This window comes from Sarcophilus harrisii, chromosome 4, assembly GCF_902635505.1.
Source record: "Sarcophilus harrisii chromosome 4, mSarHar1.11, whole genome shotgun sequence".
Classification (NCBI taxonomy): Eukaryota; Metazoa; Chordata; class Mammalia; order Dasyuromorphia; family Dasyuridae; genus Sarcophilus; species Sarcophilus harrisii.
Window position 1 is genome coordinate 99,197,933 of NC_045429.1, and position 23,439 is coordinate 99,221,371.

The 23,439-nt window shown below is 41.6% G+C and overlaps 1 protein-coding gene across 6 annotated transcripts in view; it reads left to right on the forward strand.

Annotated features, from left to right (window-relative positions):
- Positions 1-22,583, forward strand: part of TMCC2 (transmembrane and coiled-coil domain family 2) — a 67,482-nt gene extending 44,899 nt beyond the window's left edge. For 3 of the 6 annotated variants that reach the window (XM_003767614.4, XM_031937226.1, XM_012547845.3), the window contains 3 exons: positions 16,754-17,688; positions 20,028-20,163; positions 20,939-22,583. In XM_003767614.4, the coding sequence (XP_003767662.1) occupies positions 16,754-17,688; positions 20,028-20,163; positions 20,939-21,250 (1,383 nt within the window). In that variant the 3' untranslated portion in view covers positions 21,251-22,583. Of the gene's footprint in view, positions 1-9,123; positions 9,362-12,155; positions 12,527-15,023; positions 15,380-16,753; positions 17,689-20,027; positions 20,164-20,938 lie in introns of those variants that run through there. The other 3 variants (XM_031937227.1, XM_023501910.2, XM_012547844.3) reach the window with 3 other exon arrangements.
- The last annotated feature ends 856 nt before the right edge of the window (positions 22,584-23,439 follow it).

The window sequence follows — 23,439 nt, forward strand, 5'->3', positions numbered from 1 at the left end:
TTGGACTATACTTTTAAGAGCTACTGATCTGGGATATAAGGGCCTGTGCTAGGGTGATTGGTATTGGTATTTCCAGCCTCTAACGGTGGTCAGAATATAATAAATGCTTCTGGGTTGATTGATGTTGTGCTTTGTGCAGAGGAAATCATAGGTGTGTGTATATATGTCAGCCAGGGTATGTAGGGGTTTGAGTGCAAATATACATATGTTCCTGTCACAGTGTGCTACTGTGTCATAAATAATGAGTATGTATATGTGCATGTATGTGGAAATATATAGGGCTGGTTTTACATGCGTGTGTGTGTGCATGTATATAGAACTATATAAGGCTGGTTTTACATGTTTGTGTGCATATATGTAGAAATATATAGGGTTTTACATGTGTGTGTGCTGTTAACTGGAAGAGAGAATTGTGTCTGTGAGGGGAGTCTATACAAGGCAATAGCTTTACTGCTCCCACCTGAGTCAGAAGTGGCTGATTGTGATATCTGCTGGCTGAGTCCCAAGGTTAGCTAGCTGGGAGTAGGGATTGGGACAACCCTCCCAGGAGGATCCCCTCCACAGATCTAGGTCCAACTCCCGATGATCCCTCCTTGATGACCTGCCAGGAGGCTGCCAGATGGGAATACACAGTACCACCAGGGCTGGGGGAGGGGTTGGGGGAGGGATGGGAAGGCTTTCAGAGCAATCCGTCCCTAATCCCCCAGGGCTGGTACTCAGATGAGACAACCAAGGACATATCAGAACGCCCTTCTGTGCTGGCTAGAAGACCCCTTTTTCTCAAGGCAAGGCTGGCACTTCCCAGGGACATTGATATCCTGAACCTGACCCAGTCCACAGAGAGCTGGGGGGTCACAGAGCCTGAGATCCCATCACCAGCGTGGCTTTTGGAGATGGTACATGGGCAGGTGAGGTCCTCAGTATGTTGGAGGAGCCCATGTAAATAGGGAGCTGGGAGGGGTATGTGGAGGGGAGGCACCTCAGATTCTCTGCAGCCTGATCCATCTTAGGGGTGCGTGTGTGTGTGTGCGTGCATGCATGTGTGTGTGTGTGTGTGTGTGTGTGTAAAAAAGGGAGTTAACAGGTTTTTTTAAATCCTGTTGCCCCAGGAGAATCTCAGTTGTAGCCCCATTTTCTCTTCTTGAAGGTGATAGGAGATAATGGAAATAAGAAAGATGTTTGACCTGCCTAAATATTTCCTGGATATGAGATCCAGATGGCCTAGGAGAGAACTAGAGAGGTAAGATCAGAAACTTAGGCTGAGAAGGCTAAAAATGGAGTCCAAGAGGAGATCTGAAAAAAGACGTAGTGTAGGGATGAGGGGAGTAGGAGAAAATGGATAAGAATCTTGACTTAGAGGAAATATAAGGGTTAAAAAATAGCCTGGCAGGATTGATGAAGGAGGTAGTCTGGTACACATAGTATGAGCTTAATAAATGTTGATCGACTATTGACTATCTTGAAATGACCAGATTCTCCCGGTGAGGGCTGAGGTTCTGTAAAGTACACAGAGATCCCTTGCCTGGATAAATTATGGTGTGGGAGCCTTGTGGAAAGGCTAGGTATTCCTCTCCCCGTCTATGAGATCGTGTGACCAACAAAACAGAAGATTTTCCCTGAATATATCCTATATGTCTTGGGCTGGAGAAATGAATTGTAGAGAAGTGAATGATTATATTTTATTAGAGAAGATGCCTTGTCAGTCAGTTAGATAGGGGCTGGAGATGAGACCCTCTTGAAGAGGGTGATGTGTTTATCCATTGCGAGGCTGGATAAACTTCACAGTTAGTCAGTCAGTCAGTCAGCTAACCAGCATTTATGAAATACCTACTGTGTGCCAGGGACTGTGAGCCCAAAAGACAGAACCTATGCTCAAGGGGCTCATGGTTCTTAACTTGATGCTTTTAAAGGATAAGGGAATGGAGAATGGAAGAGTCCCATGATGGAGCTTGGTGGGGGCATTTCAGGACAGCGGAACAGAGCCTCGTTCAGAAGAGAGATTAGTTCAGCAAATTCCTAGGGTGGGGAGAAGAAGTGGAGTCCACACGGCAGCAGCTAATTTGGGGTTCAGGTGACTATTAAAAGAGCAGATTCTTCTTGAAGCTGATGATTGGACTTGGAGCTCAGATAGAAAAGAGCCTTGCTCTTTCTTGAACCAAATAAATGGAGAGGAGTAAGCCTGGCCTTGGCCTAGAATTAGCAAGAAATGACGAGAGATTGTCAGAGCCAAGGGGGAGCCATGGGAAGAAGGGAAACAGAGAGTGCCTAGAAAAGACTAATTCATGCTTGAAATATGGGCCAAATTCGTTAAATAATGTAAACCTGAACCTTTCACAGCACTTTACACAGACAGGCACGGAATGATTTCATTTGTTGCTTTGCCTCTGATGCAGGTTGTTTTTTGGTCTTTGTGTACCTGAACAGAAAGAAGCTTAACAAAGATAATTCATATATATTTTACTTTAAAATATTGATGCACTTTAGCCAACTCCCAAGGGTGCATTAGATGTTTTTTGGGGGTAGATACGGGGCCAGATAAATAAAAGGGAAAAAAGCTCTGAGTCTTAGGTTGGGGCTCTCCTCATTTTCCAAGGACTTGGAGATACTTGGACGGCAAAATATTTGAACTCAGGGAGATGCCCTAGTGAAGCAGCCTGCTCCAAGGCACAGACTTTGGAGGGGAAATCTTGGGAATTTGTAATGGTAAAAATAACTAGGACCCAAGATGCAGAATAAAACATGCATTTTTAGACAGCCTTTGTGAGAATTAATTTTGCTTGACTATGCATATTTGTTACAAAGGCTTTGTTTTTCTCTACCACCGCCTTGCAACTCCCACCCTCAACCCAATGCAGGATGGTGGGAAGGCAAAGATAGGATAGGGCAGCTAGAAAAAGAAATAAAATGGTCTTTGAGGAATCTTTTTTTTTTTTTTTTAATGTAGGATTGTCGAAAGGAAACACAGACAAGGACAATTTTGAAATCTATTGTTTGTATAGATTGCTTATATTAAAAGGTTGTATAGATGATTGTATAGATTGTATGTGTTGAAAGCTATTGGTATGGAAGTTGAAATTATTATTAATTACTTAAAAAAGAAAAACAAGCTATGCAGAAAAGAGAAATGCACTGTTTCCTGTACAGATCTTTTATTCTTCTACTATGTATAGGAAGATGCCCATTTTATTTAGGGTAAAGTTCAGAATAAAAATAAATTTTCAAAAAGAAAGCTTCAGCCAGCTGCAAGTCTTTTCCTTGAGGGCTCCATTCATCTAACATTTTGCTGTAGGGAGGGAGTGTCTTGCCTTAAGCCTGTCTAAACAGCTGATTCCTAAATGCAACTTTGGGAGGAAAGCTTCTTAGGCTTCTACTACTGCCTAGCTGGGTGGGTCAGTGTCTGCCTTCTAATCCCAGCCGTCTGCAGTAAAGGGTCTGGGAACACTTTTGAGTCAAGGTTTCAGAAGCCTCTGGCTGTGGGGTTTAGTACTGTACAGCAAACTACTAGGTATGCTGAGATAGAATGTCTGTTCCCTCTTCCCTCGACTAGGACAAGTCTGGGAGCCTGGGCCCTCTTCTGACTTCAGAACCAGGTCCCAGAAAATATTTGCCCAGCCTCGATCATCAAAGATATCAGTTGGTACTGGAATTAACAGACCACTTCTTTCCCTTTCTCCCAGCTCTTCCTATGGAGCCATCATTCGAGATTATTAAGGGATGAATGATTTCTAAGGTCTCTACCTTTTTTTTTCCTTTCAGTCCTTGGTATGATGGAGAAATAATCAGATTTGGAGTCACTTCATGTGGAATTGGGTCCATGCTCCAGGTCTCTTACTAGCTATGTGATTGATCTGAGCCTTAGTTTTCCCCATGAGAAAACTTCTTCACATTTCCTTACAGGATTATTTTGAACAAATGTTAAAATTATCATCGTGGACTGCTATGATTGTTTATTTTGCTAACCTTTATATTCCTATGAAAAGAGGAATAATAGGGAAATAACATCTTTCAAAGTGCTTTATAGCTCATAAAATTTTCATATCACCCTGTAGAAGAAGCAGGGGAATTAGTATTCCCATTTTAAAGAAGAGGAAATAGTTTTGGAAATGTTATGACTTTCCTAAGATCACACAGTCAGCAAAGTGTTGGATTAGGGAGGATGGCAGTTAACAATAGAGGTTTTCAATCTTCTTTGAGCCACAGACCTCATGGGCAATCTGATGAAGTTTATGAAACTCTTCTCAAAACCATATATTTAAATGCATAAAATAGAATTTTGTTGTTGAGTCATTTTTCCATTATATCCATCACTTTGTGACCCCATTTAAGGTTTCCTTCACAAAGATACTGAAATGGTTTGCCATTTCCTTCTTAAGATCATTTTACAGATGAAGTAACTGAGACAATCAGGGTAAAGTGACTTACAGCTAGTAAGTGTCTGAAGTCAGATTTGAACTCAGGATAATGAGTCTTCCTGACTCCAGGTCCTAAACAGGATGCTAAAATAGACTATATAGGAGTACTGAAATTAGCTATCCAAAGATATTTTAAATTTTTTTTATTTTTATAATCATTTTTAAAATTTTCCCAAATATATGCAAAGATAGTTTGCAATGTTCACCTTTGCAAAACCTTGTGTTCCAAATGTTTCTCCCTCTATACATCCTTCCTCGCACTAGACAGCAAGCAATCCAATTTAGGCTAAACACATGCAATTCTTCTAAACCTTTCCATTATTCATTTCCATATTCATTATTCTATGCAAGAAAAATCAGATCAAAAGAAAAAAAAGAGAAAGAAAAAACCAAGCAAACAAATAACAGCAACAACAAAAAGGTAAAAATCCTATGTCCAAAGATTTTATATAACACAAATAAGTTTATAGATACTAACTTAAGAAATGATAATGATAAGCTCCACTGAGAGATGGGAGCTAATAATAATTAGAATTTTATAGCACCTTAAAGTCTACAAAGCACTTTATATATGTTATTACATTTAGTCTTGGTCACAACAATCCTGTGAAGTAGGTGTCATTATTATTCCCATTTTACAGACGAATAAACTGAGATTGAGAGAGATTACATGATTTGCACAGCTAGGAAGTGTCTGAGGCAGGATTTGAACTCATGTCTCATCTTGCCTCTAAGTCCAGCACCCAAGCCTAATTTTTTTTTTCAGGTGAGATCAGCTCAGTTGTCGGGTGACTGGCACTGAGAGGTGAAAGTTTTGCTTTGCCAGTATTTGCCCTTTCTCCCAGACCTCAGGATCATAAAAGATGAGGTGAGAAATTCCTTTTGATCTGAATCTCCCAGAATAATTCCAGCTGGAGTCCTGGACCTTGGAAGAAGTCTCTGGCTTGTACCTGTCTTTCTTGGCCGTCCCCAGCTCTCCAGGAATATCCTGCAGACTCAGAGCAGCAGAATCTACAGCAGACTCCCAAGCCCTGGGAGACACAGCCGGGGGGTAGTGCACAGACAGAGCAAAGTCAGTCTTAGCAGGACAAAGGAATACCACAAGGTTTTTCTTCTTGGTCTCAGAGTTCCTTTGGAGGGAAACTGTTCAGTTCCTATTAATACTCAAGATGATATTTGCCCAGCCCTTGGTGCAGGTGGTTAAGGTCCAGAGTTCCCTTTGCAGGCTTCCTGATATACAGCCTCATAGCAAGAATTCTGATTCTGGGTTCAGATCTCAGGTCTGTGACTTGCCAACTGTGTGATCTGAAGGAAATCATTTCCCCTTTCTGATCCTGTTTCCCCATCTCTAAGATCAGGGCAGGGTCAAACTGGATGATCTTTAAGATCCCTCCTGATTAGTAGGGGAGCTGCCATCCTTGAGGTTCCATTGTCAGGACGACAATAGTCCAGGTAATGTCCAGTATCTGCCACTATATAGCTGCTTTGTTCTGAGCATGTGAAATCTTTTTTCTTAATTATTTTTTTCAATTGTGAACTAGAAAACATGAACAAAAATCATGTGTTTTCATATACAAAGAAGTCTGATTTTTCATGACCTCGTGGATCTATTCCATGCAGCTTGTTTTCAAAATATTAAAAAGAAATGAGAACGGAATAAGACTTCTAGATTATACAGAAGCTTCACACCTCTATCCTTCTTTGATACCTTCTTTGAAAATTTATAAAAGGAACCAGGAAGTGATGAATATGACAGACACTGAATAACAGCACAAAAAATAAAATTATAATATCTGAAAATACATGTATTTTATATATATGTATATATTAAATTTATTTTTATATTATGTATTTATATAAAAAGTTATATATTATATAAACATATAAATTATCTATATTAAATTTAACATGATGGTAACAACATTGCCCTGCTTCTGTTTTCCCTTCTTTCCTCTGTTTATTTTATTTTATTTTTTTGTTCTTATGTTGTTTTTTGTAAAGCATTTGGGATTAAGTGACTTGCCCAGGGTCACACAGCTAGTAAATGTTAAGTGTTTGAGGCTGGATTTGCACTCGGGTCCTCCTGACTTCCGAGCTTAGATACTCTATCTACTATATTCTAGCTGCCTCTCTTCTTTATATTTAAAAAATATATATTTCAATGATTTTTTTCTTCTTTTTTTGATGTCACTAGGTGACCCTACCAATTTTCCCCCCAAATAAAAGTTCTCCCTTCTAACAGCTAAACATGGTCAAGTCAAACAAATTGTATTATATTGGCTGTGTCTGAGAATCTGAGAATCACTAATCTCTAGCAAGTGATAGGAGGTGTGCTTCAAAAAGTCTTCTGGAGCTGTGGTTGGTCATTACATTGGTCAGAATTTATTTTCATTATTTTTGTTTCAATCAACGTTCTTGAGTGTTTCAAATTGTCATCCTTCAAAATGTTGGGTTATTGTAAAAATGGTTCTGCTGGTTCTGCTCCCATCATCTCTCAACAATTCATACAAACTTGATGGGCATCTTAGTGTCTAGAACGCACTAAGAAGGATGCCTTTTCAACTGGATGGAGCTAGATTAATGTCAGAAAATAGACCACAGCTTAGGAGGCAGGGGCTGGAGGAGCAGGTGTGAGCTTCCGAAAGGGCTGGGTGTGCAGGTCTAACTGTTCTTAACAGGCAGAGTGCCTCCTCTGTTTTCTTAGTGCTGCTGGGAAGGAACCCTGTCCTTAAAAGGAGTCAGGGGGCACAGTGGTTAGAATCCTGAACTTAAACTCAGGAAGATCTGAGTTCAAATTCTATCTCCTAGTAGAATAAACCAGGGCACATTATTTAACCTCTTAGACTTAGTTTCCTCATCTAGAAAACAAGAGGGTTGGATTCTATGGTTTCTTAGGTTCTTTTCAGCACTGAATGTATTTATTGGTTGGTCACCCATTTTCATAGATGATCTGCACTGGGAAGATCGCAGCCCCCTTAGAAAAGAGCATATAGAAGAAGGCTGCTCCACCTTGTGATGTTAGAGCATTTCTTCAGCCTCAGATGGATTACTATTAGTTTATTTAATTTCAAGCAAATATTGGTTAAATGCCTAATGTGTGCAAGGCTTGGTCCTAGAGCACTATGACTAGATGCCACTCAAATCATGTTCATTCCAATAGCCTGGTCCTTCACCTTCAGTCCAAAGGATACCATTAGGATACCGTTAGATTTCCCAGAAGCCTGCTTCAGTGTCATGGTTAGAGGAAGGCACAGGGGCTGGGAGAAGAGCCTTGTCAGATTTATAAATTAAGAACCCTTGAAAGGAACCTCTCTAAACGAAGACTGTAAGCAGGAGTGTGGTGGTAAATAAGTTCTCATGGTGGATAGGAAGTAGGATAAAAAAAAATGATCCGTCATCCAGATGGCTTTCTTCTGTCAGCAGCCAGACATTGGACTAAGGTACCCAAGACTTTGGCTCTAGGAGCCTGCCTGGTTTAGCAGGTGGGAGTTATCCAACAAGGGCATTGCTTACTCTGCGTCTCCCAGGGGCCTGATCATTATCACTTGTGCAATAGTACTTGGATTGGCCTGGGAAAGAGGGAAGGAGTGCTGATAAAGGGGAGTGCACAGTATCAATAGAGACAATTCCAGATATGGGGGCTGACAGCTGGGTACAGGCATTTGGTGGGATTTATTTCCAAGATTCATGCAGAGAGCTGAGCTGCCTATTGGGTGTATGTGTGCTAATTGGAGGAGGTAGAAGAGGATGATTTTGCAAATGTGTGTGCCCAGGTGTCTGTGGCAATGGGGGAGATGGGGAGGTTCACTTCCAAAACCCCGGTGGTCATCTATAAACCATCAGAGGGGCCTGGGAGCTCCTACTCTTGAGCATATATTAGGGATTTGAATTGGAAAATGCTTGTTGGTCGTGTTTCTTCCAGCTTTTGGAAGATAGAATCTTTAATTTATAATCATTATCATTATCATTACTTGAGCACTTTGCTCAACTAGTGAAAATATTATTATCCTCATTTTACAGATGAGGAGACTGAATTTAGAAAAGTGATGTGACTTGTCCAAGATCACATAGATGATGAATAGCGTCAGGTCCAGAACTCAGTTCTCTCAATTCTTTCCCAATCTTGTATACTTGGCTCCTGCCCAGTCTAGTGACCTTTTCTCTGTATCACATTGGCTTTGGGGAGAGGGCTGCTCAAAATCATCAGCCATCAAAGTGCAGCTTTTATTTCTCTAGAGTTGTCTTTATTATGGAAGCTCTTCCTCTCCCCACCCCCAACAAGGTTTCAGCTTTGCCAAATACTTGTCTTTCTCCTCTCACTGCCTCACTGACTTATTTCGTCACCCTTTCCATCTGTCTCTTTTCCTCTTCGTATTTTCTCAACTCTTGCTTTGTCTTAGTGTGGAGCTCATTGCTTTCCTCTACATCTTTCTTTGTTTCCCTCTGTCTCCTCCCTATCGTTTCTCTATTCTCCTTCTTTGTTTTCTTCCTTTCTTTCCTTGTCCTTTCCTCTCCCTCTTTTTTCCTTTTCTTCTTTTCCTTTCCTTCTACTCTTTCCTTATCATCCTCTACCATTATTTTCTCTTCTCTTTTCCCTTCCTCCCCTTCTTTCTTCTTCCCATTTTTCCTTCGCCCTATTCCTTGTCTGTCTTTCCCCTTCCTCATTCCCTCCCCCTTTCCCTTGTTTTTTTCCTCCCCACCCCCACTCTTTCCCTTCTCATTCCTCTCTCCCTCTCCTCCATCTCCCCCCTTCCTGTGTCTGCGACTGAAAAGTTTAGAAACAATTGCCTAGTGCTGTCCTCAGCCCAGCCTCCCTCCCTCTTGCCCATCCTGGGAGAGGAGCTGTTGGCAGTGCTACAAGGCTTGCAGCTGAACACTGGCTTGTTCACATTCTCTTCGAGCTTAGCCAGGCACAGCCAGTGGTTCTCTGGACTCCCTCTAGGATGGAGGTAGGAGACCCTGAGCAGAGGGGTGGGCTTCTGGTTAGAGTATCAGCAATCTTCCTCGTTCTCTAGAACCCTAAAATGTTCCCTCTTCCAGATTCTTAAGTTCAGGTAGTCCATTTGCCTTGAGTACGGAAGAGAGATCAATGCCTGGGTCTGTGGAAGACTGGAACCCTAGAGCTTCGAGAATAACTTAGCCCTGGGTAAGGAAGCTAGGATAGGCTCTGTATCTGTGTTTCTAAAGCTTCTTTCCCTGCTTCCTGCTCACCAGTGTGCTCAGTATAGCAGTGACTAATGGAATTAGTGACATATTGCCTCAGAGCTCCTGATGGGCATGGGTGGAACTGTGTGCACCTGGGAAGGGTTGGAGTGGATGGTGGGGGAGGATCTGTCGGCTTATGTGATTTTTTTTTAATTTAGGACTCTCCCCTCCTACTCACCAAAGGTACGGCTGTCACCCCATATGCCTAGGCCACCAGGCAATGAATAGAGGGCTGAACTTGGAATCAGGCAGACCAGAGTTCCAATCATGCCTCAGATACTAGATGAGTGACTCTGAGCCAATCACTTAAATCTCTCTTTGCCTTAATTTCCCCATCTGTAAAATGGAGTTGTTAATAACAGCACTCACCTCCCAGAGTTCAAATGAGGTAACTATGTAAACCCTTGGCAAACCCTAAAAGCTAAAAAAATGTTAGCTATTGTTGTTGTTGTTGTTGTTGTATTACAACTGGTTACCTTCTAACTGGAAGACCCTCCCTTTATCAGGGATGGAGGAGTTGCTCAGCTGTCACTCTCCCCTTTTTTGCAGTTGCTTTGTCACCTAACGTATTGGCAGGATACAGTTCTGCTGGCTTCTATAGAACGTTTCCCCTCCCTATCTCTCCCTCATGAAAGCCCAATATGGTTGTGTCCTAGCACACCCCAAAGATGGCTACAGGATGGCATCTAGGGAGGCAGCCAGGGAGAGGGCCACTGAGGGATCCTTCTGGACAGGTCACTTACCTGCTTACAGGCCAATTTAGGATCGGATGATTGGGGATTTCTGATGCTACTAAGAGTTACAGGAAGGTTTTTAAGAAGGAGAACTGGTTTCTTATTCTGTATTGACTACTTTTATCAATTGAAAAATCAAGTAATAAGTACTTGTTAAGCATCTGCTATGTGCTGGGCACTGTGCCAAGCTCGGGGTGCAAAAAGAGGCAAAAGAGTCCTTGCCCTCAATGATACTGCTTTAATGATTACCCATTAATTAGCAATGCTTCTAATAGCTATTGGATTTTAAGCAAGCTCTTTAATCTTTTTGAGATTCAGTTTTTATGTCTATAAAATTAGGTTGGATTGAGCCCCAAGGTCAGTCACAATCATAACATTCTATAATTCTAGTAAGGGAGAAAAGATGGTAGGGAAGGACATTAGCTCAGAAGACAAAAGACCTATGTCCAAATCCTGTCTCTAACACTTAATTCCCAGTATGACCTTAAGCAAATCTCTTACCCCACCCCCCAGCCTCAGTTTTCTCCTTTGTAAGATGAGTGGTAGTGGACAGGAGAATAGTTTACATAGTAGCACAATAATGATAAAGACAACCAACTATGGAAAAACTTAGGAACTTTTGAAGCATTTTTTCCTCTTTTTTTTTTTTTTAAATAGGATTGATATGGACTTTCATTTTGCGTGCCTTCATATTTGCAGTGTCTTTTGCATTTCTTGCCTTTTCAGTGGTTGGGGAAGGGAGAGAAATGAAAATAAAATATTTTTTTTTTTTGAGGGAGAGAGAAGAGGGTTCATAAAGACCTTTCGAGGTCTCTTCTTGCTCTATCTTTGATCTTAGTATAAATATTCTTTCCTAATGAGGGCAAAAGGAAGGTTAGAAAGTGAAGGTGGAGTTGAATGCTTTTATTTTTTCTTGTGTTATATCAGATGTGTAAAAGTAAATTACAGAAGAAGGCTAAACCCATTACACAGCTTGGAAAATAGAAAGAGCATTGAGTGTGAATTCCAGCTTTGCCATTTATTAACCTTGGACTGATATTTACATCACTAAGTATCTGTTTTCTCCTCTTTAAAGTCAGGAAATTGGGACTAATTGACTTTTAAGGACCCTTCCAGCCTTCCATTCTGAGGTAAATAAGCTCATAAGAGCAAGGAAGCCCAACAGATAGAACCAGGTTCAGAAGTCAAAGACCCTAGCCAGCAATAATAGTTTAGTTCCTGGACCAGATGGGGATAATTTTTTTTTCCACCTTTGAGGTTTTTGGATCAAGGATAGTTTTGGGGCCTCCCCCCTCCCAGCTCTCAGGGCAGCTGTTCCTTCCTCTGCTTCCAGGGCACTTAGAATAGCAACTCAAGAAGAACAAAATGCTGACTATGGAAGTGGGCAATCATGATGTTTGTAGGAGTTTTTCATGCCATTTTTAATGTCCACATTGAAATCCTCCCCCAAGGGAAATAGCTGCATGAGTAAGGGCTCTTTTATGAATGAAGACCTTAAGGGCACGAGGTGCAGCAGCAGCAAATCAGTGGGGAGGAGGTGAGGTTTTAGCTTTATCCTATCTAAAATACAATTGATTGCCTGAATCAGAGTTGGTGGCATTGACCATGGTTTTGGGGCAATCTACTTTTTTTGTACCCATTCTGGGTCCGATTGCTAACCTACCTAGGGCTTGGTTGTCCCCCTGGGAAAGAAAAGGCTGCACAGAAAATCAGATTGGTGACTCAAGGCTTTTCTTTGAGCTCCAGTCATCTACCAATCAATCAAATCAATCAATAAACATATATTAAGCACATCTACTATGTGCTAGGAATTCTGCTAAGTGCTGGGGATACAAAAAGAGGCAAAAGACCTACCCCCAAGGAGCTTACCATCTCATTAATGTGGCTTGTATAACTTTTAACCTTTCTGTTCCTTCAGCCTAGCTGCTGAGAGCAGTTTCTGTCTGACCCTTAAATAGGAAAGGAAGACATTGCATTGTTAGGGTGGACATGGGCCAAACTTGGAGCCCTGTATTTTTTGTTAATGAACACACTCTCATTGCAATTATCAGGCACTAGCACAAGACAGATTGTCACTTGGTCTTCACAGCAACCCTGTGAGCTCTGAAGGACTTCTCCCCCATTTTCAAGACAATGAAAACTGAGGACCTGACATTATTAAGTGGCTTGCTTAAGGTTAGTTACTTGGCAAGGCCAGGTCTCCTAATTATAGGACGAGGGAAAGAACACAGAACTAGGTGTTGGAAAACACCCAACTCTACCAAGCGTAAGATGCTTTGCCTCAAGAACCTATGCTTCCTTATTAGTGAAATAGGGAGTTAATCCAAGGTTCCTTTCAGCTCTAAAATTCAGTGATTAAAATGGATTCGTGAATGAAAGGAAACAAGTATTTATATATCACCTACTATGTGCTTTACAAATGTTATCTCATACTGAATGTGGATGACAACATGGTATTTTTACCTTTTTTTTGTTGATTTGTTTTTTTTTCTTTCTCCTTTTTCCCTTTTGATCTGATTTTTCTTGCATGGCATGATAAATATGGAAATATGTTTAGAAGAATCTCACATGTTTAACCTATATTGGATTACTTGCTGTCTAGGGAATGGGGAGAAGGAAGGAGAAAAATTTGGAACATAAGGTTTTGCAAGGGTTAATGTTGAAAACTATCTTTGCATGTATTTAGAAAAATAAAAAAGCAATTATAAAAAATACCAAAAAACCAAATGTTATCTCATTTGATCCTCACAACAAACCAGGGAGTTAGGTGCTATTATCATTCCCATTTTACAGATGAGGAAACTGAGGCAGACAGCAGTCCATGGTCATACAACTACTAAGTTCTTGAGCTCAAATCTTCCAAATTCCAGGTCCACTGTACCACTTATCTGCCTACTAGAAAGGAAAAAGAGTTATTGTTGCGAATATTAAGAGCTGACATTTACATAGCATTGTGTATGGCTTTAAATAACAGATATGATATGGATAAGATCTAATTTATTTTCTTGTATTTCACTTGTAAATATATACGTATATACATATGTATGTATATGTATACATGTATCTATGTATGTATAATTTGTTTCCTCAGAAGCAACATAAGCAACTAGGTGATAGAGTAAGCAGTTAGGGCTCTGGGCTTACAGTGAGGAAGCTATGATTCTGCCGAAAATCTTTTCTGTGTGATTCTAGGCAAGTCATTTAACATCTGTTAGCAAAAAAAATGGGGTACTAATAACATTTCACAGAGTGATGGTGAGGATCAAATGGAATAATATTTGTAAAGTACTTTGGAATCTAATAATGCTATATAAATGCTAGCTATTGATTTATTCTTGTTATGTGGATTTATTAATGCCAAAGATTATATGTTTCCCAACCTAAATAAAAGACTTAAAAAAAAAAAAAAGAACATAAGCTCTTAACACAGTGCCTGGCACATAATAGCTGTTTAGCACATGCTTATCCATTAATGACCAGTCTCAAAACAGCCATGTGAGAAAGGTAGGATAAATTGGTATTAACCCCATTTTATAGAGGTGAAAGACGCTAGCTGTTACAATAGATGAAGTGTTAGACTTGGAGTCAGGAAGACTTCTCTTTCTGTGTTCAAATTTGACCTCAGATACTTACAGGCTGTGTGACATAACTCTACTGTAAAATGAATTGGAGAAGGAAATGGCAAAATATTTCAGTATCTTGTTTAAAATGGGATTACAAAGAGTTGGACACAGTTGAAAATGACTGAATGACAACAACATAGAGGTGAAGCTTTTTCAAGGCCACTATTTGAACTCAGATTTTTTCATTTGAAATTAAAGGGACTAAGGAAAAATTCTGTTTCCTGCTAATGAGCAACCTGAGATTCTGAGGAGCAAAGATTATAATATATATATATATATATGTATATATATATATATGTGGAGAAAGAGAGAGACTTTCATATATATACATATATATTTATGAATATATGTACAAAAGTATGAAAGTATATGCATGAAAGTATATATAGAAAGGAGTATGAGAAATAGCAAAGACCAAAAGAAATAGTTTGAAAGAAAAGGCTTGGACTTAGGGTCTTTTTGGAGAGAATTAGTGACCTGAACAAGGTGGAGCAGAAAGTTAATGGCAAATTCATCAAAGGCTAAAGGGATCAGGACTAGAAAAGCCAATTGATTTCCAGCCTTGGAATTTCTGAGGTCTTTCATCTCAGGACATTGACAAAGCCAAGTTGTCCAATAATTTGCACCTTGGTGGAAATCAGGTCTAGTGGCTTCTGCATTTAATTGGAATGGATCTTTTTCCTGTCACAGGGTGTGAAATGGGGCTTTTCTTAGCTTTCACCCCATTATCTCGTTCACTTTATTCCCTCCCCCCAACACAAACACAAAGAAGAACGCAGCTGACATGGCAATATACGTAGGGTGTGCTGTGCATAAAAATACCCAAGTTGAGCCATTTCCTTCTGCTTCCGTTGTTGCTTGTGATAAGATACCCCAGATCCTCCTAACAGGCTGAACTAGGCAGCCTAGAAGTTTGGTATCATTCTGAAAAGTCTCCTGGTTTTTCTGTTCTTTGTGTCTTTTGGGTGGTGGTATTTTTTTCCTCCCTTTCTTGCGTCCTTTTTTTTTTTTCTATGCTTTTTCCATCTGCCTGTGATTTTCCCTGTCTCTTTTTCTTGCCTTTTTCTTTGTTCTCTTTCCTTGTGGCTGACACTGGTGTTCTGTGTAGAACTCTGCTGTTTCTGGGAGGGGAGAGGAACAGTGTCTGTCATTTCTCCTCAATTCAACTGCCTCCCTTGGGAAGCTGACTCCTTCAGGTCCTCAGAGTGGTCAGGAACCTCTCACCTGACTTATCCTACTTGGCCTATGAGTCACTTCTTTCAGCTTTAGTTCTTGGTGGGTTCTAGCCAGCTGGCTAGGTGTCTGTCTGAAGTCTTCCCAAAGCCTAGGGGAAAAAGGGAGGGGTTTGGATACTCCCACCACCATGAAGCGGAAGATATTGGTGACTCCCCATGAAAGATGGAAGGTAACATCATCCATACTCCAGAGTGCTTCAGGGGTCACATACAGACCCAGCAGCTGGGAGCCTGGTGGGGACAGAAGGAGGCTGAGTCTGGGGAAGGCAGGACTTTCCTGTGGATATTGAATGGAGGATTGGATTAAGTTCAACATCATCTTTATAATTCTCCAACAAAGAGCTGAATTTATTTAATATAAGTACCAAGATGAAGGCTGTTTGTCGTTCCCCCAGAAGTTTTCAGTGCATATTTTATTTAAAGGTGGGGAAATCAAGGTCTCAAAAGACCATGTGTCGTTTGTTTTGCTTGATTATGCATTGTTGGTGAACAAGTTAGGTTTTTTTTTCCCTTTTCCTTGTGTGAGATGTGGGTTGGAAAGTGAGGGAGGAATAGGGATTTGATAGCAAAAGGAAGAAAAGAAAGAAAAAAGAGAGAGAAAAAAAAGAGAAAAAGAAAGGGGGAAGGGTGGGAGGAAGGAAGGAAGGAAGGAAGCCGAAGGAACGAAGGAAGGAACGAAGGAAGGAAGGAAGGAAAAGAAAGAAGGAAAAAAAAGGCATTTTTTAAAAACACAGAAAAGAGAATAAAAGGAAAGCCAGGAAGAAGGAATAAGTAGGACAGCTTTGAAAACTATAGGCTAAACTTGTTATGTAGTTTAAAAGTATATGCTTTGTTGTATATACTTTGAAAAAATCGAGTCTTTGTTATAAGAGATGGTTTTCTGTAGAAGAGAGGAAAAAGGATATAAGGGGAAATTGTAAGAACAACAAAAAAAATCAGCAAAAAGTTTATTTTAGAATGGCAAAGTGAGAAGCAGACAGATGGTACAATGGATGGAGCATCAGCCCTAGAATTCAAAAGGATCTGAGTTCAAAAGTGGCCTCAGATATTTGACATTTAATAGCTATGTGATCCTGGACAAGTCATTTAACCCCAATTGCCTCGCATAATAGTGATCTGCAGTTTTAGATACAATCTATTTTCCTGTCACATATTTCCACATGGAAATGCCTATTTTATTTGTTGTTTGGTAAATTTAGAATAAAAATAAAATTAAAGGAGCAGCTAGGTGGTGCAGAGGATAGAGCACCAGCCCCAAGTCAGGAGGACCTGAGTTCAAATATGATCTCAGACACTTAATGCTTCCTAACTGTGTGGCTCTGGGCAAGTCACTTAGTCCCAATTGCCTCAGGGAAAAAAACAAACAAACAAACAAAAATAATAATAATAATTAATTAATTAATTGAATTAAAAAGACAAAAACACAAAAGGACCAATTAAGTGAAAGTCACATAGTTTTCTTAAGAAACAGAACCAAGAATCAACCCCATTATCCCCAATCTATTTCACTAATCTCTTTCCTTTTTTTTCCCTGTCATCTCCAGGCAGAAAAGGGTGACCTCATCACTCTTCCCGGGGGCCCTGGCCATGGTGAGTCAGATGGCCCCATCAGCCTGGATGTCCCCGAAGGGGCCCCAGATCCCCACCGGACCAAGGCCGCCATTGAACACCTGCACCAGAAGATTCTCAAGATCACCGAGCAGATCAAGATCGAGCAGGAGGCCCGGGATGACAATGTGGCCGAATATTTGAAGCTGGCCAACAATGCAGACAAGCAGCAGGTGTCTCGCATCAAGCAGGTGTTTGAAAAGAAGAACCAGAAGTCAGCCCAGACCATTGCCCAGCTGCACAAGAAGCTCGAGCACTACCACCGGAGGCTGAAGGAGATCGAGCAGAACGGACCCTCGCGGCAGCCCAAAGATGTGCTGAGGGACATGCAGCAGGGCCTGAAGGATGTGGGTGCCAACATGCGGGCGGGCATCAGCGGCTTTGGGGGCGGCGTGGTGGAGGGCGTGAAGGGAAGCCTCTCGGGGCTCTCCCAGGTGACCCACACGGCCGTGGTATCCAAGCCCCGGGAGTTCGCGAGCCTCATCCGCAACAAGTTTGGCAGCGCGGACAACATCGCTCACCTAAAGGACCCGCTTGAGGACGGGCACCCAGAGGAGGCAGCCAGGGCTTTGAGTGGCAGTGCTACCCTGGTGTCCAGTCCCAAGTACGGAAGTGATGATGAGTGTTCCAGCGCCAGTGCCAGCTCAGCTGGAGCAGGCAGTAACTCTGGGGCGGGGGCTGGTGGGGGGCTGGGGAGCCCCAAGTCCAACACCCTGTACAGTCACCCCAACAACCTGGATACTCTTCTGGAAGAGCTGCGGGAGATCAAGGAGGGCCAGTCCCACATGGAGGACTCCATGGAGGACCTGAAAGCTCAGCTGCAGCGAGACTACACCTACATGACCCAGTGCCTACAGGAGGAGCGCTACAGGTAAGAGACTCAAGATCACTCTGCTTGTTCCTGAAAACTTGGATTCTTTCTTCTCTCTTCATACTTAATGCTTAAATCTTTCTCTATGAGGTGAGAATGGAAAAGGGATCTAGGAAGATCACAGAATACTTTAGGGCTACCTAAAAGCATAAGGGTATATTAGGATGACCCTAGGAGATTTTATACACACATATATATCCTAATATACCCTATTATATATATATATATATATATATATATATATATATGTATGTATATTATGTGTCTGTCTTTGTGTACATATATATACCCATATCTATATATGTGTACAAACACTGTGTATACACACATATGTATATGTGTAGGAAGTAACTAAGTGGTTTAGCAGACAGAGCACTGAGCCTGGAGTCAGGAAAACCTGAGTTCAAATGTGCCCTCAAGTATTTATTAGCTGTGTGACTCTGGACAAGTCATATAACCCTGTTTGCCTTAAATCACTGAGAAGGACAAGGCAACCCACTCCATACTGGAGTCTGCCAGGAAAATCCTATGGACAATATTGTTCTACAGGGTCATAAAGAATCAGCTATAACTGGACAACAATATGTGCGTATACATGCACTTATATACCATATGTATACATACAAACATACATAAAATAGCTATTTTTATCATAGTCTACATACCTGTATACGATACAGGTAAAGCAAGAAGATTGTGAGCCTTCTATCCCCAGGCCTACCACTAAATAGCTATAGGACATAAGTAACCTCCCTGAACCTCACTTTACCCAACTGTATAACAAGGAGACTGGATTAGATGGTCTCTGGGCTTTCTTCCAGCTTTGACATTCTATGATTTTATGAGCTGGAGGGATGAGGAAAGGTAGTGGCAGTATCGTGGAAAAAATAGTGGGTTCTAGTCCCAGTTGGACCTTTAAACAGCTGAGTAACCTTAGACAAATAATGGGCCTCACTTTCCTACTCTGCAAACCAAAGGGATGGATTTGTTGACCTCTAAAGGATTTTTGGTCTCTTAAATTCTACAAGTCTATGACTATCCTTAAAATAACAAGCACAGGTTGGCCAAGCAAGCAAAAGGCTCTTGGACATTACACGGAGAGGAAAATGAAGAAAAGAACCAGTCTAAGTTAGCATTTCTGATACCAAGCCAAAGCCAACTGGGGCTTCTTTCTCTCCCCTAAATAGGAGGAGGAGTGATAAGTTAGTAGTGGAGATGGCGTCATTGTTGTTGTCATAGTGATAATTCATGTTTCATTTGGCATTTGATGCTTTTCAAAGCCATTTCCTTTCAACCAGTCAAACAAGAAATATTTATTAAGTTCCTACTGTGTGTTCAGAGCCCTGGGTTAAGTGCCGAAGATACAAAGGAAGGCAGAAAGTCAGCAGAGACAATGTGTAAGCGGCTAGAGACAGACAAGCTATTGACAGGATATATTAGTGATAAGTAGCAGAAGGGAGGCAATAAAATTATGAATTTAAACAAGCCTTCTATGGACATTGCACTATTAATACATGCTGTATGATAGTTGTATGATATATAGTAGAAATAAGAGCTCACCAGTTCATAAGCTCTCAACCTAGAGTAGAAAAATCTGAGTTTGAATCCTGCCTCAGACAGTTATGTCATCCTGGGCAAGTCCTCTAACCTCTGAATGCCTCGGTTTCCCCATATAAAATGAGGATAATCATAGCACCCACTTCCCAGGGTCACAGTGAGGATAAAATGAGATATTTGTAAATTGTTTTTTATTGTTAGCTATTGTTATTACTATTATTAGTTGTGAGGACCAAATGAGTTACCATAAATAAAATACTTTGTAAACCTTAAAGCCATCATAAAAGCTAGCTATTAGTATTATGTAAATATGAGTTGTTATCATTCTGTAAGGTCTGTGCCTGCCTCTCAGATCCTGTTGTCCCTAACACTGTTCTGGTTAGCATGCATATCAGTTAAAAAAAAAAACATATTTCCATATTAGTCATGTTGTAAAAGAAAAGTCAGGACAAAAGGGAAAAACCATGAGAGGAAAAACAAACAAAAAAAAGGTGAATACAGTATTACCATTTGTTGCCTTTCTTATTGGTTATCTTTTTAGATAGTTATCTTGTCTCCTCAGCTAGATTATAAACTTCTGGAGACCATAGATTTCCCCTTTGTGTTTATATTCTTCCCTTTCCCTCCCCTTTTGTTGCCCTGTATTCAGACTAGGAGCTCATGGAATGTTTGTTAAACCATGAATGAATAAATGAATGAATGAATGTAAAACTAGACAGGGAAAGAGGGGAAGGCATTGGACCTATAGTAGCAGTTGGACTGTCACTCCCTTCCTCCACCAGGTATGAGCGCCTAGAGGAGCAGTTGAATGACTTGACAGAGCTACACCAGAACGAGATGACCAATCTGAAGCAGGAGCTGGCCAGCATGGAGGAAAAAGTGGCTTACCAGTCCTATGAGAGGGCTCGAGACATCCAGGTATGTAGGGGTTGGACTGTGTCAAGCCAAGTCAGGCTAGGGATGGTCCTGAGAATGGCTTTTTCCTCCTGTAAGGACTGGTGATAACAGCAGGGTAGACTTCTTTTCTTTGTTGAGTTGGGGAAGACAGGAGGATAGAAAGAAATAAAAGAAAGAAAATGCAAGAAAGAAAAAATCCCACCAATATTGGTGAGATAGAATGAGGGATAGACCCCTGGACACAGGAAGAGCTAGACAAGTGCCTCATCTCCAGGCAGTCTGTGCTATTGCCTTGCAAATAGATACTGGCCCTTGCCAAACCGCATCCTCAGCATCCTTGCCACAAGGAGCACTCTGGGCTGATTGTAGAACGCTTCTGATTAAGACTGGATCAATTTACTCCCTTCCCAAGACCTCATTTCTTAAACTCTTATGTTCACATTCATAAATGGAACAGCCCAGATCAAAGTTGTAAGTAGGCAAAGCACAGGACTGATAGTCAGGAGGCATATCTTGCCATTAACTTGCCGTGTGATCTTCAACAAGCTATTTCTCCTCACTGGGCAGGTGTTTTCTCATCTCTCAAATGAATGAATACTCTCTAAAATCCCTTGCAGCTCTTAGTTAATGTTAATATCCATGTTTTGAGACCTTATACATTTTAATCTTTCCAATGTAGGGCTCCAGCCAAGCTCTGTCCCCTTCCCCATATGTTACAGGTGGGTTTAGAATGGTAGATCAGGCTTCCCGGGCACATGGGTCTCCTTCCTCACCCTGGTCCTCTTTCCCACCCCAGGAGGCTGTGGAGTCCTGCTTGACAAGGGTCACCAAGCTGGAGCTCCAGCAGCAGCAGCAGCAGGTGGTCCAGCTGGAGGGTGTCGAGAACGCCAACGCGCGGGCACTGCTGGGCAAATTCATCAATGTGATCCTGGCGCTGATGGCCGTGCTGCTGGTGTTTGTCTCCACCATCGCCAACTTCATCACGCCTCTCATGAAGACGCGTCTCCGTATCGCCAGCACTGCCCTCCTTGTCCTCGTCCTCTTCCTCCTCTGGAAACACTGGGACTCTCTCAGCTACCTGCTGGAGCACGTACTACTGCCCAGTTGAATCACCAGCCGGAGCACTTCCCCAGCTCCCAAGCAGCTTCTGTTCTAGTGGGGAGACCTGGCACCCCTGGACTTTTTCGTGTGTTTGGTTCAGGTTCTCGCCCCAGATCCCTGCACTCTGTTGTTTTCCTTCCTTTTCCTTGTGTTTCATTCATATCTGATGATGTTTCCTCCCTCCCAAGGGAAAACGGGTAGTTCGGAAGCTGACCGCTTCCCTCCCTCAGCACAGATATGGGAACCATAACAGAGTGGAGAAGAAAACCAGGGGTTATATTTATTTGATTACTTAAAAGACATTCAAGGTCTTCCTGCTGACCTACAGATGACTCTTTGGGGCTCAAGAGTCATGGAAAGAGGGAGGAAGGAGAGATCTCTGCTCTGAGTCCCTTGGGAGAGAATTCACCCTGCAGACCTCTCTCCAATTTGAGCTCAGGACAGAGATGGACAAGCAGACCAAATGGGAGAGAGGAAGAAATTCACAGATCCCTGAGGTCTAGGAGAGGCCATTAGAGGAGAGAGGTCTTTGAAGGGCCAGAAAGTGGTCCCTGGGATCCCAGATGTCTGCAGGGCAAAGGGGGACTGAGAGGAGCTGGTTCCCAAGCTTAGCTCAGCCCTGTCTGCTGCAGAGCTGAACCCTGTGATGCACAGGATACGGACTGCACTTGGGAATTGTGTGTTGTTGGGTTTTGTTGTTTGTTTTTTGTTTGTCCTTTTCATGCTGTCATCGACCTGGCATTTTCAGAAAAATACAGCATTCCTATCCACTTACCCAGGGGCCCCAACTCTCAGATCTGGGGCTCCTGCAAGTATTGTCGATTTATTTATTTATTTATTTATGGCTGCATTTCCTCTTTCCACCCTGAATTCCAGGGACCGCCCCCCCAAGTATTTTTTCCGCCTCTTCTTTGCCTGGAACCAGGGTCCTACCCTGGGGATTTCCATCTGGGTAGCAGTAGCACTTTCATACAATTTGCCTTCTGGATCACTGAGTCCAAATTGGGAGCAAAGTTACCAACCCCCACCGCATTTCTCCTGTGGGAGCAGCTCCCTAGAGGGGGCAGGAAGAGTCACGTCTCGGCCTCCATTTTTTATGTCTATTTATTATTTATATATGTGTGTATGTGTGTGTGTGTACTTTTTTTTTTTAAATCACTAGAGTGTTGTGTATGGTTGCTGTTCACAGTTCATGCCTTCCCATTGGCGCTTCCAGAAGAAAAGGGGGTTCCTGGGAGAATGAGCAATAGAATCTCCCAGTGTCGGGTGAGCCCTGTCCACTTGGAACTTGACTGGGGATTTCAAGAGAAATAAAGAACCTCCCTGAATTCTCAAACCCACATTGTGTTGTCTGAGTTGATTGTAAAGGAGGTATCCATGAAAGCCATTGTCCTATGTTCCCTTGCACCCTTCCCTGCCAACAGCTCTAGTAAAATGGGTGGAATCCTCAGGAAAATATTATGACTATATTGTCACTACTGATAAAGATGAAGATGAGGAGAACAGTTAATCTTTGCAATGTGCTTTTCCTCACAATAACCCAGTGAGATCAGTAGTCTGAATAGAATTATCTTCTTTTTACAGATGAGGAACTGAGGGTCAGACAAATTAGTGGATAGCCCCTCATCACCCTGGCAAATATCAGAATGGGTGATTCAAATTTGAGTCTAACTCAAAAACATGTATTCTTTCCACAATATAACAAAAATTGTCTCATGCAGACAATTGTCGGTATATTTTCCTTGGCCTCAGTTTCCTCATCTATAAAATGGGAATAATGAAACTTTTACTACCTATGTCACAGGGTAATAAGAAAATTGCTTTGAGAATATTAATTGTTGAAAGTTTCTGAGGCTATATTTATCTCAGTACTTCATGACCTGAAGCCTAGGGCTACATCCACTATGTCATCAGTTTCCATGAACAGTTGAATATAATCTTAAGCTCTATTAAATTTAAAACAGAAGAAATTATAAATACATATAGGGTAGGAATTCTTTGCCTTCAGGGCAAATGACTTTAGCCGATGGCGTTAAACTATTATACATTCAAAAGATGTCCTAGTTTTGGGGAGATGGTGCTTTAAATGTCATAAACACTTATAATTTATTGCCTGCTTCTAGGTGACAATCTGGTATTAAGAACTGCGACAGAGCCAGACAATGTTTTCCAAACCCACTAGGAGAAATCAGTAAA